This window comes from Hypomesus nipponensis, chromosome 14, assembly GCF_054491055.1.
Source record: "Hypomesus nipponensis isolate SF chromosome 14, ASM5449105v1, whole genome shotgun sequence".
Classification (NCBI taxonomy): Eukaryota; Metazoa; Chordata; class Actinopteri; order Osmeriformes; family Osmeridae; genus Hypomesus; species Hypomesus nipponensis.
Window position 1 is genome coordinate 18742501 of NC_140374.1, and position 18519 is coordinate 18761019.

The 18519-nt window shown below is 49.5% G+C and overlaps 1 protein-coding gene across 7 annotated transcripts in view; it reads left to right on the plus strand.

Annotated features, from left to right (window-relative positions):
• Window positions 1-18519, plus strand: part of frmd4a (FERM domain containing 4A) — a 61330-nt gene that overhangs the window by 27316 nt on the left and 15495 nt on the right. For 6 of the 7 annotated variants that reach the window (XM_084672027.1, XM_084672026.1, XM_084672023.1 and 3 more), the window contains exons 2-11: window positions 3809-3874; window positions 8786-8880; window positions 9966-10058; window positions 13067-13151; window positions 14268-14324; window positions 14883-14905; window positions 16450-16533; window positions 16641-16706; window positions 16914-16971; window positions 17167-17253. In XM_084672027.1, the coding sequence (XP_084528153.1) occupies window positions 3809-3874; window positions 8786-8880; window positions 9966-10058; window positions 13067-13151; window positions 14268-14324; window positions 14883-14905; window positions 16450-16533; window positions 16641-16706; window positions 16914-16971; window positions 17167-17253 (714 nt within the window). Of the gene's footprint in view, window positions 1-304; window positions 828-3808; window positions 3875-8785; window positions 8881-9965; window positions 10059-13066; window positions 13152-14267; window positions 14325-14882; window positions 14906-16449; window positions 16534-16640; window positions 16707-16913; window positions 16972-17166; window positions 17254-18519 lie in introns of those variants that run through there. The other variant, XM_084672028.1, reaches the window with a different exon arrangement.

Here is an 18519-nt window from a genome sequence, read left to right on the forward strand (position 1 = left end):
TTGAACACACACAAACGAAAATCAACAACCACACTTTCTTTAACCCAGTAAGGCACACTCTTCCCAGCAGTCTCAAACACACATAGGTTTGTAGTAGCCTCAACATAAGACACACACAGAAACGCAAACAAACGCACTCACACACAGCCGTCTGCAGTTTCTCACGACTGTGTCTGTGAGCTGCAGAAAATTCCCCCTTCACTCTCTCCCCGCCCCCACGTCTTTTCCTCCATTATTCCCGTGTTTTCGAAAAAAAACAACACTGATAATGGAATATCAAGGGGACGGTAGCTACAGGAAATACAGCTACGGAAGATGGGTTATTTGACTTTAACGGAGATAGATGATTATGATAACGTCGGACCCCTCGCTTGTACACCGTTGGTACAGTCTACAGCGCTGCATGTTCACACGGTTTCTGCACGGCGCCGGTGTCACTAGAGAAAGAAGGGGGGTCGGCCGGACCAGCCCAGAGACAGCCTCTGTTTTCTGGAGGATGATGGTGAAGCAGTAACAGTGCAGTTCTGGCTATTGGAATACAGATAGGGTAACTGTGCGCGAGACTCTTCCATGTAGAAAGACACGTGAAGTCTTGATTCGGTTGTCTCGGTTTGCGGGTTTTAAAACACATTAACGGAAACCGGGAATCAAGCTATACGCTTCTCCCGCGAGTGGCACCGGTCAGTAGGCTATAACATGGATGCTGATGTGCCTCTAGGCCGGAGAAGATCGAATTCTCGGAACTGGATTTAATGCATATTTTATTGGGATTATTTTGGGTTTGACAGATCAACCCTCGTTTGGAGCGACTATAAAGATTTCGGAAGGTAATCAGCATCAATATTATCCCTACAGCTTATCGATCGCTGGACGTCGTCCGATTCAAATGTAACATAATGAGATGCATTTCTGTCAATGTCAATCTAATGTTTTATTCCGGAATATAACAATGTGTCTCTTGTTTAGTCTCTCACGTAATAGTTCACGTATGTGATTGTTTTTCATTCCAGTTTTCAAGCCATAATCTATAATGGCTGGGTGTCTATGGCCATTCGAGGCATCCATGGCATTCTAACTTGCCTATTGGGTCAAACATTTTCAGAATTATCTCCATACAGTACGAAGCCAGAGGTGGAGGTTATTTTCCTCAGAGGCTATATTTGTCACACAGCAGAGGACGTTAGTTTTTACCATGTGAATCGAGGTTGTGCTAACTGCCTTGAATAGTCCACAGCAATACAAAACAGAGAACTCTGCCTGGCTGTTAACACTGTATTCCCCGAGTCCACATACAATGATACCATTACAGATACATAATAATAACGTTAATGAGTGTTGCCAGTGGACCAGGTGATCTGGAGATGCAATGGCCTGCATTGTTGTCGTGAAAAGAAGCCCGTCCGGTTTAAAACAATTGCATTTTGTTTACTTCAGTTGTTTTCCACAACTGCTGTGTGTTATTTCCGTGATGGAGGTGCTTTGATAGCTGGAGATAAAAGAGAAAAACAACCATTTGGTGAATATGGTAGCATTTTAACAATAGATACATAGGCTACTTTAATTTGGATAAAGTTTCGGAAATGTAATCTTGCAGTGTTCCCGAATGAAATGAATGTGTCCAGTTCTCAATAAATATTTACTACTCCGGTGTTTGAAATCTAAGCAGGCATTCTTAACAATGCCACAAGCTAGTTGGTGTCTCTCACTAGCTACCCTGTGCAAACTTACTAATGTGTCTTGTCAGAAACAGTAAATGGATACTGCCTGTGCGTACATAGATAAGACACAGGCAGCTGTGTGTGTGTGTGTGTGTGTGTGTGTGTGAGAGAGAGCTCAAGCTTTATCTATGCAGTGTGTACTGCTGCTTTCTGTGGTCAGCAGTTTGAACAGAAGCTCCTGTAAGGTGCTTGCCCAGACACCAGGAGTTAATGTGCTAGAAATACTGATGACCTTGTCCTGGCCTGTATATCATGGGTACCTATACAGACTCAATATGGACACGTCTTACACCGCAACCCTAAGTACTTGAGAACTGACCAAGCATTGTCATCTTGCAAGAATCAGCACAGACAGAACCGGGGTTGTCGAACAGTCTAGTAACAACATCTTTTTTTAAACAACACCTAGACCACTTAGTCTTACGACATCTAGTCCACCAAGTCCTAGTTCTGCCACACCTCGGCTACGGGAGGGAAAAGAAACGTTTGAGAAGGCAGATGAGTACATAGCTCTGGGGTGTGTGTGCAGGTGCACTCTAAACTCTAGACCACAGCGGAGGAGGAGGAGGAGGAGGAGAGCACACTAAGCCCATCAAAGGGCCATCAGCCTTAAAGGCTTGCACACATGCACGGCATAAACACTGGTCCGAGCTCACACAGCGGTGTGTGTAGAAACAGCACCTGGCTCTCTGGCTCCGTGTCCTCAGTTTGCTGTAAGGTCCCCACCCCCCGGCCTATCACCTCACTGCTAGAAGGCCCCAACGTCTGTGTGTGTGTGGGGAGGAACGACAGACACCCAGAGTAGAAATCACTGATAGCATAGTGACTGCTCGACCAAACTTGAGTGTAGAATTTAATACTGTATGTCCTGGAGACCTGTGAATAAACATATGCTCGACATGAGTTCATTTCGCTTTGGTGCTTTTGGGTGGAAGGGTTGAAACTAGGGTATATACGCTATTCTCCCTCTCTCCTCCCCGCCCCTCCTCGCTCATGCTTTTCCCCCAGATGGGAGGGAAGTGTGGGAGGAGCCAGCACTGTTTGTGTTCCTTGGGGTCTCTACTTCCTGTCACTGAGCAGAGGAACTCCACATGTGCCAAAGGCTCTTTTCTGTCTTTCTTTCTCACACACACACATGCACGCACACACACACACACATACTTGCTACATGCTGAGAGCTCTGGCAAAGTCGGCGACTCGTTGTCGAAAGGTTTAAGATTTTCTTTCCTCATCCAGACTTCCATCCATTTCAAAGGATCTCTGCTGTAGGAGCTGCAGAGTCATCAGCAGAAACATTCTGCTGGAGGATGACAGAAACACTTCGAGGGATTCCTTGAGTTGGTAGATTTAGACATGAATTGCTGGTGTGTTTGTGTGTATTTCCTTATTCCACCTGCTTCGATGCCCACACCTGGGATTGTCAGAATAATATCAGTTTTTGGCAGTACATCACACACACACACACACACACACAGACACACACTCCTACTTACCAGGATGATCTGAGCGTGGTTCCCCTTGGCTGGCGTCGAGTTGCTGCTGAATGAATGTACTTCCCTTTCTGGCAGGAATGTGAGATATGTTCAGAAGGAAGAGGACAGGATGCAGCTTCTATCGGCTCATTGTGTCTAGATAGCTTGACTAACCTTGTTAAGGCTGGGAGGTGCAGTCCAACATGATCCACTGCTGCACGGCCCTGCTCAGTGTGTCACTGTGCTGATATTCCCGTGATGGGCCGGTGAATGTTTCTCCTATCTCACTGATGGCGTTTTATAGTTGAACTGCAGGGGTTTCCACACAGGGTGTGTGGAGTGGGACTGTGCTGTTTGCATGTCGTCGTTTGCAGGGTTTGTGGATGTGTGATGGAACACAGTCAGGAGTCAGGTGGCTGAGCGGTTAGGGAATCGGTCTAGTAATCAGAAGGTTGCTGGATTGATTCCCCACTGTGCCAAATGACGTTGTGTCCTTGGGCAAGGCACTTCACCCTACTTGCCTCGGGGGAATGTCCCTGTACTTATTGTAAGTCGCTCTGGATAAGAGCGTCTGCGAAATGGCTAAATGTAACACGGTTTCTTCTTCTTCTCTGGCAGATGACGGAGGGGAGGCGGTGCCAGGTCCACCTTCTGGACGACAGGAAGTTGGAGCTTCTTGTCCAGGTGAGAGCATGTGCACGCGTGTAGGCACGCACACACACACACACACACACACACATTGTCTCTTTAGAGGGTCAATTACCGCTGACAGAAAGTGGAAACATGGCCTCGTCTCACCACACACACACACACCACACAAACACACACACACGCATGCATTTCCTCTCTATCCATGCCCTTCCCCTCCCTGGTGAAAGGCCAGCCAGGCACGCAGTGAAGCCCTAATGATGTCCTAAACAGACCCTTACCTCCACCGCCATCCTGGAATCCTACTCCCCCCCTGCCCTCCCTTACTGCCTCTAGTCTTAGAAGCAGACAACCAGTCCCCGATCCTCAGTAACAACTGAAACTCCATCTTCCCTTCAGTCTTGACAAAAACAGTGCACCCCCCACCCACACACACACACTTGTCTCCAGTAACGACCCGAAGACGCATCCTTGCCCTTGTCCTCTGACCAATCAGAGCAGCCCAGACGGAATCCGTCTGGCCTGACTGTCGCCCAGCTTCACAACATGCTTCAACGTCAGCTCACTGGCTCACAGGTATTGGCTAAAGCGTTCCCTTATATTGCCGTTTCGTGACTCAAACAGCTTTGTATTGCAAACAAGATTGCTCAAGGTGGTTGGCCAACACTATGGGATTGGAACACAGAGAAAACATGAAGCCCAAATGTGTCCATGATCCTGCGTCCTCCTTCCCCGACTCTGTAGGGCTTATGGGTACTTTCACTATCCATTTACACATTTACATTTATGCATTTAGCAGACGTTTTTATCCAAAGCGACTTCCAAGAGAGAGTTTTACAAAAGTGCATAGGTCACTGATCCTAACAACGAGACAAACATTGCGGGTAGCCAAACATGAAGCATACGTTGTGAAACCAAATAAGTCCCAAAGGGAAGAACAATAAGAGTATATGGTTAGACAAGTTACAATTACAATTAAACAGCAAGAACCTCAAAAGTGCAAGAGTGTACCTGTGGAAAAATCAAGCAACACTAATATATTTCAAGCGAGTACAATCATTTAAAGACAGTTATAATTCACGCTCCTTTTTCCATTCCAAGATTACTCCTCGTTCTTGCCTGCAATTGCCAGTGACATCCCCCACATTCAGAGTCCCCTGACCCCCTAATAGCCTGGCCGGACGGACATTAGCTCTCTTCCTCTAAAATCCCCGTAAAAGACCTCCCCCTTCCCCCTTTTCTTGAACTATCTCCTTCTCTCCAACCTCTCTCTCTCTCTCTCTCTCTCTCTCTCTCTCCAACCTCTCTCCCTCTCTCCAACCTCTCTCTCTCTCTCTATAACTGGTTAGGAAGCAGGAGAGCCAGTGGGAAAATAAGACTTGTTCTCTCAATGGAGAAAATGAGAGAATAGTGAGATGAGAGTGGAGGACAGGTCTGCAGGCACACTGATGTGATTACTCTGCCAGAACTGATTCTCTCAAAGAGTCCCCCTCATTGGTGGACAGACTTCTCTCTCCTTCTCCACTCCACCTCTCTCACTTCTTTTCTTCGTCTCTTTCCTCCACCCCCCCCCCCCCCCCATCTTTTCTCCCACCCAGCTCCCATCGACTGCTCTCAATTCTCTATCCTCCATCCCTCTCTTTCTCTGCGCCTCACATTTCATTTTCCTCTCGGCTCCTCATCTCTGTGTCTTTTCATCTTTTTCTTCTTCACTCATTTGAGCACCCAGGGAGAGTGAAGATGAGGCCCAGAGAGAGCACATAAAGGATGTTTGGAGGGAAATGTAGAAGAGAGAATAGGAAAGGATGCTAAAACCAGACCTAGAAGTGGAACGTTTGTCTTCACAGACCTGACTGATCACCAGCGATATAAATAATAATGCCTGCATTATCTGGAAATTATCGGTCCAGCTCCTGCCTGACATATAGATATAAATATGAAAAGAGAGAGAGAGGATGTCATTAACAGACCTAGGTCATCCTGTGTACTGTAAATCAAAATTTCTGTCTCTCTCTTTATCTCCATCTCTCTCTCGCTCCATCTCTCCTTCTGAGGGTACATGTGCAGCCGGCTAGTGCAGGGTTAATGGCACCGTAGAGAGTTCCAGAGCACTTCCTGGTTTTCCTGTGCGCTCCGGAGAGGATGGAGGACAGGTTACTGCTAAACGAGCCTGCAGGGGCCCACCGCCATTAGACTGTTGCACTGTACATAGAACACAGCTCATATCTACCTTCACAGGCTGATGTCAACACGGTGAAGTCAAACCTGTTTTGTACACGCACCATCCAAAGCACTGATCAGACAGGAGCGATGGCCAATCACAGAGAGAGGAGAAGCGTATGAGTCTCCTTCGCCATCGCCTTCTTGTTCCTCCTCTTCCTCAGTGCTCTGTTAGTGTGCCCTTATGGTGTATCTTTTGTGTGTGTGTCTGTGTGTGTTTGTAAGCATGTGTGTGGTCTTTCTTTTGAGGAGACGTGCTCCATTAGGAGTAGACCTACAGGTCAGTACCAGAACCTGAGGGCTGTGTGGGCTGTGGAAGGAGGCTAGCACTGGACTGGCCACACCTGAGGCAGTCCCGGAGTCAGGTCTCAGAGTCAGGTCTCAGAGTCAGGTCCCAGAGTCAGGTCTCAGAGTCAGGTCCCAGAGTCAGGTCTCAGAGTCAGGTCTCAGAGTCAGGTCCCAGAGTCAGGTCTCAGAGTCAGGTCTCAGAGTCAGGTCCCAGAGTCAGGTCTCAGAGTCAGGTCTCAGAGTCAGGTCCCAGAGTCAGGTCCCAGAGTCAGGTCTCAGAGTCAGGTCTCAGAGTCAGGTCCCAGAGTCAGGTCTCAGAGTCAGGTCTCAGAGTCAGGTCCCAGAGTCAGGTCTCAGAGTCAGGTCTCAGAGTCAGGTCTCAGAGTCAGGTCTCAGAGTCAGGTCTCAGAGTCAGGTCTCAGAGTCAGGTCTCAGAGTCAGGTCTCAGAGTCAGGTCTCAGACACTGTCAGACATCTTCAGCTCCTTTCCGTTTCTCTCCTTGTCACCACTCATCCTGTCAATAAAGTTGGGTTTAAACACATACTTCTCACCAGCTCCAAGAATGGTTAAAATGACAGCATGAGGCTCAATGTCATAACTGTGTCTGCAGGTGTGTTTGAGTGTTTGATATCACCCAGCAACTGTCACTCCTAGCATTCATCTCACGATTACCATTCTATCTTTTTGATTCTGTTCAGAACGATTCACTCTGTGTAACATCCACTGTCCCTCATAGACCCAGAACTACGGGACACGTGTGGATGTTTGTTTCCTTGTCCTGATATCCGTGTGGGTGAAAAAGGGCCCATAAGTATGACCCACCCCCTGTAATGGCTACTGTTTCCAGGGCTGTTCAGTGTGTCTGTGTCAAACACCATGTTTATGCCTGATGTTCAGGCCCAAAACACCCATTAGAACAATTACAGAACAGACATGTATACAGAGCTAGATTAAGGATGTGTGTGTGTGTGGGAGGGAGGGAGGGAGGGAGGGGGTAAATGTATACACACTAACTTTGCTGTATATACACCAACATCAACTCTGTTAGTTGGGATAAAACAAACCATTCTACAATGGCTTGATAAAAGAAAAAATGGAATACAGGTTTGTTGCTTAGCGCGGTTTAGCCAACAATAATTACTGAACCATCTCTTTAGCATCTTCTCTTTCCCTTTCCCTCTCTCCCCTTCTCTCCAGAGTCTTTTTGTGTAGCATTATCCTAGAGTAGGCGTAGCTCTCTGGCTAGATCTAGGTCACTGAAGATGTGAGTGTGTGTGCTCTTGTGTGTGTGCACAATTGTAAGTGTATAGCTGTGCCTGAGTGACATCACCACATTGTCTTTAAATAGCTCTTGGTAGCCCGTGTCATTGTCGTTGTGCTGTAGAGACAAGATTCGACCAAAGGGGGTTGACCGGGGTTACCATCTACAGGGTGAAGGGTTAGCATGTGTGTGTGTGTGTGTGTGTGTGTGATGGGACACACCCATGGTTAACCTCAGGGTGGAGTGCTTTCTCTGACTGTCAACCAACAACACATGGCACATCTCTCGCTCTCTTTCCCTCACTTCATTTCCCGCTCTCTTTCTCTCCAACCCTGCTTCTCCGTCTTTCTATCTCATTCTCCGCCCTTCCTATCTGAACAGACGATGCATTGTGCACGCAATAGCATGTTGTGCATTGTGTGGTTGATGACAGTACACTACATAGCAAGAGTTTCCTTACAGTGTTAACCCCCCAGCCCCCCCCCCCCACCACCACCCCTCTCTCAGTCCAGTGGTTCAGTCCACATCTACCCATGACTCTGCAGTAAGGGTGTGGGTCAGAAAGGAGCAGGGAGGGAGGGAGGGATAGGGGCAATGTCTGCACTGTCAGCAGCACCCATATGCTCTATTTGTCTTTCTCCCTCCCTCCTCCCTTCCTCCCCCTTTCTTTCTCCCTCTCTCTACCTTCCTCTCTCGCATGTCAAACAGCTGAGTCACTGCAGTAAATCAATAGCCATTACAATACACACTCATACTCTTCAGCACACCTCTGATGCAATTACTGTCCTCCCTCCTCTCAGACCTTAAACACACGTTGACTCGGGCTCACAAACGCTTACCGGTGGACCAACAACCTACATCCATCTACTGTGTGACAAACACTGCCTTCGTCGAAACAAACTTGTCTCGGTGTCTCTCTGACTCACTCTCTTTGTCTCACTCTCTGTCTCTCTGACTCACTCTCTCGGTCTCACTCTCTGTCTCTCTGCCACTCTCTCTGTCTCACTGTCTGTCTCTTTGCCTCTCTCTCTGTTTCACTCTCTGTCTCTCTGTCTCACTCTCTGTCTCTCTGCCTCTCTCTCTGTTTCACTCTCTGTCTCTCTGCCACTCTCTCTGTTTCACTCTCTGTCTCTCTGACTCACTCTCTCTGTCTCACTCTCTCCTTCTCCTCCTGCAGCCCAAGCTCATGGCGAAGGACCTGCTGGATCTGGTATCCTCCCACTTCAACCTCAAGGAGAAGGAGTACTTTGGCATCTCCTACACAGACGAGACGTGAGTTGACAGGTCCTGAACTCTCCTGCTCTGGCTGGTGTGCGGGCTGGCTGGCTGGCTGCTGTGCTGGCAGGCTGGTTGGATGGCAGGCAGGCTGGCTGCTGTGCTGGCTGGCTGGCTGGCTGGCTGGCTGGCTGGCTAGCAGGCTGGCTGGCTGGCTGGCCAGCAGAAAAACTAACAAAAAATGACTGTTGGCAGGTTTAATTTCCAACTAGCATTACTTTTTTTAGTAGACGGCCTACTGTATGTGACACATGAAACAGCGGTTATCTGCAGTGATTGACACAGTTCCCCAGACAGGAACCATGGTGGTTTGGAGAAAGACCTCATTCTGATGGATTTACATGAAGGTCAACAGAGTCTCCTTTACAGGGGTTCTCGACTACCTGTTTAAAACAGTGCTTTGACCTTTCTACTGGTGCTTGACATTTGTTAAGGGAACTAGCAGGTCTGTAGACAGGCGACTAGATGGGGGGGGGGGGGGGGGGGGGGGGGTTATATCTCTCTGGGCTTCTGTGATGTGGAGGGATGTGGGGGGGATTCTTAACTCTGACCTCTTGCATCTACAGAGAGGGGGGAGAGGGAAGAAGGGTGGAAAGGAGAGAGAAACAAAGGGAGGTTCAGACGGAAAAGGAGGGAGAGAGAAAGAGAGAACTGGAGAGGTGGGGGGAGAGAGACAAAGGGAGTGGTAAAGGAAGAGGGGCAGAGACCAAAAGGTAGAGGTTGGGGAGAGAGGGAGAGATAGAGAGAGAGAGAGAGAGAGAGAGAGAGAGAGAGAGAGAGAGAGAGAGAGAGAGAGAGAGAGAGAGAGAGAGAAAGACAAAGGGATAGTGGGGGAGAGAGAGAGAGTGAGGGATGAAAGATGATGCTCGGGAGACCATGCTGGGTTACCAGGGTGACAAGCTGCCTCTGCAGTTTTCTTCCCCGTGGGAGTGATGATCGAGGAAGGGGAAAGAGGAAGACCAGACAGGATCAAAATCAGCTAAACCAGAAAGAAGTGTACTTGCTGTTGCAGCATTGTATCCTGTGATTAGCGGGTTGGTTTGTAAGCTTCTCTCTCATTTGTCGGCCTTGTTTTTTCCCAGGGGCCATTTCAGCTGGCTGCAGTTGGACAGGAGGGTTCTAGAACACGAGTTCCCCAAGAAGTCTGGACCCATAGTGCTCTTCTTCTGTGTCAGGTAGGCTCCCACGCTCCGTCTCACACTCAACACGTTTATACTTTGCTGCACAGAAAAACACAAACACGCCCAACTGCTCCACAATCCCACGCTTAAGGCCGTGATTATCACCACTAACTCACAAGTGTGACCGTGTGTGCGCTTTTGTTCATGCTTCAGAGAAAGACAGCTTGGTGTTAGGAAAAGAGAAATGGTAGAGAAAACAGTTGGCATTGAAGAGGCCCTATGTGTGTATTTGTGTGTGTGTGTGTGTTCATAAGAGCAGATTTGTGGGGGTTAGCTATGACAGGTGCCTATGAAATTGCTTTGACCCCAGTGTTTAACTCCCGCCATGTGGCCTTACCACCAATCGCGTTCCTCCGAGAGCTCATTAGTATGCGCTGCATGCAGATCTCATCAGACGGCAATCACCATGACTACGTGGGTCTAGAAGAGGGCAGTGAGGGTTCTGTTCTCTCTCCAGGGGAACAGAAACTTGACAGATCTCACCCACTTGCAGCTCCCTGACTGGAATTTGCAAGAGCTCATTTTCAGAAAAATAGAAGCTCACTGATTTGTTGTTATTCCGGTTTGCGCCCACATTAAGTCTTCAGCTAACTCGACTCCGGTGCCGACCGTGGGGCCTGTGCAACCGCCAGCGGTCGGGTTCAAGAGAGGCCACGGACATTTCACAGGCCAAATGACACGACCACCCTTCTCCATCTGTCTCTTCTCTCCATTTTCTCCACCCTCCATACCTCCTCCCTTCTCCTGACCTCACCTGGCCTGACCTCACCTGGCCTGGCCTGGCCTGGCCTCGTCTCCCTCCCGGCCCTCGTCCGTCTCTCTTCTGCTCCTTCTGTGTCATCCTGAGTGTCGTCCTGTGTCTGGTGTGGCGTCGCTGTGTGTGTGTCGGGTCCAGCTCCTCCCTGCTGGCCTGCCGTGCCAGGGTGTGGACACCACGCCCTCCTCCCCTGACGGCCCTTTGTACCGGCCACACAATGGCTGCTGTCTCGTATCAAACAACTCCTGACTCACACACACAGGACCTCATTGTGTGTCTGGATGTGTGCGTGTGTGTGTGTGTGTGTGTTTGACCCTAACATGAAAGGTACACGTTCAAAGAAGAAATGGTCTGACCTCTCCTTTCTCAGTACAGGACACATTCACACACAAACACCCACGCACATAAACACACACTGGGTTTGGGAACTCCCCATTGTTGTGTCTGTCAAAGGTCCACATGACATCACGCATGCTGTGGGAGGGGGTGTGCAGCGTACATAGCAACAAGACCCACTTGGGAAAAGTACCTGAGAACAATATAATCCATGCCTGCTCCCAGAAGGGCCTCTGGTGATAAGAATGTCCCTGCAATGCTGCCATATCTGCATGTGACATCACTACTAGCTTAAAGAACTATTGTTCACCATGCTCTAGCACACTTCTAGACAAGAACATTTTGTTTTGTTGTGTTCAGCGTAATTAGGGCAATGCTATAGCGACAACATTGTTACATCATTGTTGTAGCACATGTGTGTTTGTGGGTGGGTGGGTGTTTATCGTACACTAAGTGCCGTTTGAAGAGGTAGAGATGGAGGCGTGACCTCCTGAACTTTGACACCATCTGGAGAGATACGCTCCGCCCACTTTCAGTTCTGGCCAATCTGCAGCCACAATCCCCCCATTCCCCGCCCCCCGGTCGCACTCTCACAAGCACACACGCATTACACACACACACACACACATAGCTTGGGCTGTGAGCGCTCTGATGGAACTACAATCAGTCTCCAAATGTCAGAGCTGAATCCATTATCGCACAGTGTCAGATGTCCAAGATGACAGAAAGGTGTGTGTGTGTGTCTGTATATGCTATTTACATAGATTCTCTGATAAGATCTCACATTTTAGGTATCTGTGTTAGTCTTTCTGGTGTGCTGCTGTGTGGACAGTGTGTGTGTATGTGTGTGTTTGTGTGTGTGTGTGTTGCATGGTTTTAATTAAATGCTCGCGTTGAGTATTGACAACAAGGCCTCTCTCATTCTCTCAACCAGCTCAATGGATAACCTGATTTAACTCCTCTATTGATCATGCCACAGTCCTCTCTCCTCTCTCACTCTGTAACCTCCTCTACAAATACACGTCCACACACACACAGGTTTTTCTAAGATCCCAATTTTCTCTCCAATTGTAAAAAAAAAAAAGTATGACATTCAAATGTTTGCAAAATATAACTGACCAGGGGTCTTAAACTTTTGGGCCCTATAGTATGTATGCATTGGTGCGTGTGTGTGTGCGTGTGTGTTTGTGTGACATGTTGAGGGAGATGTCCCCAAGTCATGTGAGAGGAGGCCAGTTTAATAAGGAGGTTAGCTATTGTAGGCCCAATGTGTTTTCACTCTCTATATATAGCCTACAAAGTTACCATGGCAGCAAGCCCCTCACAACTGATGCAGATGTGGGTTACTGTGCTTTTCTCGCCAGTATTTACCATTTGGTGTGTTGGTGTGTGTGTGTGTCACTATTCACTGCTGATTCTGCAAAGAGAAAGACTGTAAAGTGCACTGTGTGCACATTTAAGGTGTGTTGACATACTGTGTGTGTGTGTGTGTGTACACACCAGTGCTGAATATGCACACAAACACACACACACACACACAAACACTAACATATACACCCACACACACTGATTATGGCTCATTTCCAAACAGCGTAGTGAGAGCAGGGCACAGAGGGGGAGTGTGGTGGAGTCTGGTGTATGTTGCCCTCTAGTGGAAGACTTCACTCACTGCACATATGATCTTGGCAGGGATGAAACAATAGACAGTGAAGAGTCTGGTGAACTACTCCTCACATCCATAGAATGTAACCGAAGCTTCCTTCCCTTCTCTCAATAAACACGGAACTTAGTCCCGGCCAAACATGACAAAGAACATTTGAGAAAAGACCTCTGTTCACCATCCTCTACCAGACGGTGTAGGTCTGTTATTCTCGCTGTGATTCTGAAGCTGTGGTTGTCTCTGTCCTAGGTTCTACATAGAGAGCATATCCTACCTGAAGGACAATGCCACGATTGAATTGTTCTTTCTCAATGCAAAGTCCTGCATATACAAGGTAAGACAATGTAAAAAAAAAGAAAAACGGCCTTTTGCATGGTTGCATTTTGAGCAGTGTTGCGTTAAGAGCAACAGGGGAAATGATTAGGCTAATGGGATATTAAATGAGAAAAAGACAACAAGCACCACATAAGCAGAGTGTGACCTTGGTTGTTGTTGAATGTCCCTCACTGGGATGCTACCATGGGATCGTGTTACTGTAATGAACTCAGTGTAGCCTACAATGTCCTGTCCACATCCGGATGCCCAAATGGCCGGTGGCCCCCCTCTTCACACACCTGGCGGAGAGAGACGGAGGTCTTCCAGAGACCTGACTGTTTATGAACAACATGCAGAGGAAACACATTCATAGATATTCTATTGAAAAAGGCTGTTCTTCATGTCACCTCCAGCCTCTCTCTCTCACACACTCACTCTCTTTCTCTCTCTCTCTTTCTCTCTCTCTCTCTCTCTCTCTCTCTCTCTCTCTCTCTCACACACCCACACACACACACAAACACACACTCTCTCTCTCACTCTCTCTCTCTCTCACACACACTCTCACTTTCTCTCTATCTCTCTCTCTCACACTCTCTCTCTTATTTTCAGTCACACACACACACACACTCACTACAGGCTGTGATGGAGGGAGCCTCAATTGGGGGGCATGCCCAGGGTAGATTTACTCAGGGTCGTGTTTCACTCTGCCGGGCTGATCGCTAAACCAATTGATTGCTGGGATTGAACGGAGTGCATTGCTTGCATGCCTTACTCACTACTCAACACACAGACACACGCACGCACACACATGCTTACATTCTTCACAAACCAACGAGGTCATAAGGGTGAGGAAGCCCTCTCTCTATGCTCCACAGCCACACACCCCAACCCCTCCATTTCAGCAAATCTCAGATATCCTCCCCCCCTAAGCCCCCATGATGAGAGGTCATGAAACGAGAGAGGGGGGAGGGGCTGAGAGATGAAAGGACAGAGCAAGCATCCAGGAATGCACCCCCCCCCCCCTATTTCACCCACATGGCAAGGCATGGGGAGGGCTATGTCTTTATCATTCTCACATGGTAGCAACATTTAGAAGCTAACACTCCCCCCCCCCCCCCCATTCTGTGTCTTCCAGGAGCACATCGAGGTCGACAGCGAGGTCGTCTTCGAGCTGGCCTCCTATATTGTTCAGGTAAGACAAACTACTGCGAGTTTGTGGTTGAGCCTGACTGGTATTACGAGGTCACAGTCTTTGCGAGTGTTGAAGTCGAAGCATACAGCCTGAGCTCAGATCGGACGCCTCTGGAAGCACCAGCTAACTAAGTGTTGACATGGCGGCCCCTGGTGTTGCTCAGGTCAGCAGAGGGTGGATACTGCTCCAGATCCAGCCTGCTGCTCTGCTGTTCCAGTGTCCCGTCCCCTCCACCCTCCACCCCACCTGGTCCTCAGTCAGTCCATGACCTCAGTGATGCTGTGAGCTCGGGTTACACACAGGGGCTCCCTCCATGTGCGTGTGTGTGTGTGCAGGTGTAGAGCTATCAGGTGTCTGTTTGATTGTCCTTCAGTGGTTTTGCTCCAGATGGGGGGGATAACGTTTCTGGATGATTGTAGAACAGGAGGCCCTGGCCACGCTCTCACGTACTCTCACTGACTCACGCACAATGTTCATGTATATCACTCACACCACTCCCCCTCTCTGTCTTTTTCTCTCTCTCTTCCTGTCATTCCCTCTCTCTCTTTCTCTCTACAGGAGGCTAAAGGAGACTTCACCAGGTAAGCTCCATTCTGGTATCTAACTGAAGTACAGTCTATGTAATGCAGACAGTTACAGATGTGGTCTCAGTAGTTTGTTTGTGTGTGTGTGTCCGAGATAGGGACGCTGACAGTCCCTCTGAGCATTGAGGCGAAACGCTGCAACGCCCCCGCAAACACTGGCCATGTGTGTCTGGTCCCCTCCCCTCCCCTCCCCTCCCCTCCCCTCCCCTCCCCTCCCCTCCCCTCCCCTCCCCTCCCCTCCCCTCCCCTCTCCTCTCATACCCTCTGTCCAGCTTGTGCTGCTGTGTGTTCCAGAGCATGACTTCCTGCCTTTTAAGGACCAAGCTCGTGAATACGGCTAGCCCAGGGGTCCTTAAGACCACAGCACACCCGACCACATGACAGGGTCTCCGTGTGTGTGTTTGTGTCTGTTTGTATTGTCCCATTCTTAGCTACTGGCTTTAAATCCCAGTTCTCCATACTCAGCTGGGGGGTCTGTGTGTGTCGGTCAATGTTCTCTGTGTTGTATAGCACCGATACAAGACCGCATCTGACCGCCGTTACCTCTGACCTCATTTCCTCCCGTGAATGGCCTCGTAAATAAAACATGTCGTCCTATAGGGGTCTGGAATGTGACCCAGACACACACACCCATGAGACATTCCTCCTGGCCACCCTCTGCTACCTAGACTGCAGCCGATTGACCTCTGTGTACCACCAGACGCACACACACACTCTCACACACACACACATTCACACACACACACACACACACACACACACACACATAGATTCATGGCCAGGCCCACTCTCTCCCTGTTCCCTGTTCTTGCACCTCTTTGAACCAATAACAGTACAGGCTTCCAGCCACACACACATACATACTGTACACACACACACTCATACACACTCATACGCACACACACACACACACACTCACGCTCAGATAAGCAGGTCTGATTCTGGGCTTAAGGACTGGGTTGGACCGGTTAGATCTGCTCTGATCTGGAGCATTAGGTGATCTATTAGCTGTCCTGGCTGTCATGTTGCCTGGGCTTTCCCCATCTCCAGATCCCCAGGGGGCTGTGGGGAGGGGGGCTGTGGGGATTAGAGGGCCGGGGCCAGGGTTGGGAGGTTGGGCTTCGGTGTGGAGGCCAGCTCTCTCTGTGTGTCTCTCTCTCTGTCAGTCTCTCCCCTTTCTCTCTCTCCCCCCTCCACCTTATCTCCTACCAGACAACTCCAAGAGACCAGCTGTGTGACTCACCAGTCACCATCCCCCTAGAACACAGCAGAACAGCAGTTGTTCCCCCCTCCCCATTAAACTTGACCCCCCCTTCAGCTCCTACCACTGATACGACTCCACGGTCCATCCCATTGATCCAGCCCCCCTCCTCTGCCACTCCATAACTCCCTGTCTGTTTGTCAGCGCGTACTATCTTTCTCTGTGGAGGATTTGTGGGGCGTTGATATCTGTAGGTGAACTGTAGTTCATTTGCTGGTGTGTTGCCCAGTGGTCGTCGTAGTCCTAACCATTCCTCTCTTTCTCTCTCTCTGTATCTCAGTAACGACGTGACAAGGGGAGACCTGAAGAAGCTTCCGGCATTGCCGACTCAGGCCCTGAAGGAACATCCCTCCCTGGCCTACTGGTGAGCGACCTCTCTCTTTTTCCACCTCATGTTGCAGCTCCGCCTGTAGCTGGAGGTGTTCTTTGAGTCTCACTGGTTGTTTCCGTGTGCTGCTCTCTCCGTGGCAGTGAGGACAGAGTGATAGAACACTACAAGAAACTCACCGGACAGTCCAGGGGCCAGGCCATCGTCAAGTAAGACGCAGGAAGTAGTAGTAGTGCGTGTTTGTTATGGTCTGTATCTCAGTGTGCTGTGACTGTTTTGAGATCTCGCTCTGACCCTCCTGTCTCTCTCTCTCTCCCCCCTCTCTCTCTCTCTCTCTCTCTCTCTCTCTCCCTCTCTCTCTCTCTCTCTCTCTCTCTCTCTCTCTCTCTCTCTCTCTCTCTCTCTCTGTCTTCCAGTTATATGAGCATCATAGAGTCTCTACCCACATATGGAGTGCATTACTATGCGGTCAAGGTACAGTTTTACCACTCTCTCTCAAACTCTCTCTGAGGAGTGGGAGGGGTGACTTGGACAGGCTTTGGGGAGCTTTCAATTGTTCTTCACACACACACACACACACACACACACACACACACACACACACACACACTGCTACACCCAGAGTCACAAACAGACTTGCAGGCAGACTAATGTGTGTGTGTGTTTCAGGATAAGCAGGGGATCCCTTGGTGGCTGGGTCTGAGCTACAAAGGCATCTTCCAGTACGACTACCAGGACAAGGTCAAACCCAGGAAGGTGAGACACAAGTGGCCCTTCACCCAGCCTCTACCCCCTCCCTCATGCCCTCCTCCTCCCGACCTCCTCCCCCCGCTCTCAGAGATGCAGTGATGGACGTGACCTGTGGCACAGTGGGCTGGCGCTCGTACCACGTCCAACTGCCTGGCAACACACACGCGGAGTCGCCGCGTGCACGTGTGTGGACGTCCACACACGTGCACGCGGCGACTCCACCTGAAGTCAGGTTTCCTGTTTACCCCCCCGTGTCTCGCCGCGTGTGTGCACGTGCTGACGAGAGCGTTCCGGCCTCGACGTCTGCTTGCCCACCGGTGCCCGCTCTCTCCACATTCTCTCTGGTCGAGAGACGGAGGTTTCCTGCGTGGGACATCACCGTGGAGACCAGAGGACGTGAACACCCCTAACGTAGCTGATGTGGAAGCTATCATCTGAGAAGGCCATTTGATTTGATATTCTCTCCTCGCGTCACAGACCCCCATGAATAGTTGCATTCGTTGACACACAGGGAGGGGGGATCAAGAAGTTAACAACCTCTACAGACTGTAACATATCAGGCATCTTGTCGCCCATGGCAACTGTTCACATGGCCCCTCATCCATGAGTCTACAACACACACACACACACACAAAGCACTGGTATGTGTCCGTCTAAGACTGGAGTTTACTACAATAGGGCGATTGTGTTTGGCCAAAGGTGGAGAGTTTCTGCTAGGGTAACATGCTCAGGAAGGCCCACTCGGAAGACACACACACACACAGACACACACACACAGACACACACAGACAGCACTGTTCAACCACTGTTCTCGAGAACAGACACAGCCCGGCTATCATTATTAGTCATTACCTAACCCACCAGTGAGTCAGTGGTTAGGCAGAGAGACTGATGAGTCCCACAGTCGTGTGTGAGTCAGAGACAGAAGGAGGAGAAGACTTCCAGTCCCCAGAGGAACGACCCACTGGAGCGCTCCTGACTCTGCCTGAGACACTGCCTTATCCAATGTTGTTTCAAATAGTCTTGACTGTCAAGTCTCAAGGTTCTGTCGTGACTTTTACCCTCTGTAAAAGGTGGCGTGCGTGTGTGTGTGTGTGGGCGGCTGTTGTAGCAGATGTGTTTCATCAGGTGGTTTTTACTGGGAAACATCCTGCAGTGACTAGAATGAGACACCACGAGGCAGCCAGCCTGTTTATTTGGCCCACCTTGCCCTCTTCCCTCGCCACAAGCGACAAGCTCCCTCCCTAACACACTCACACAGATTTACTACTA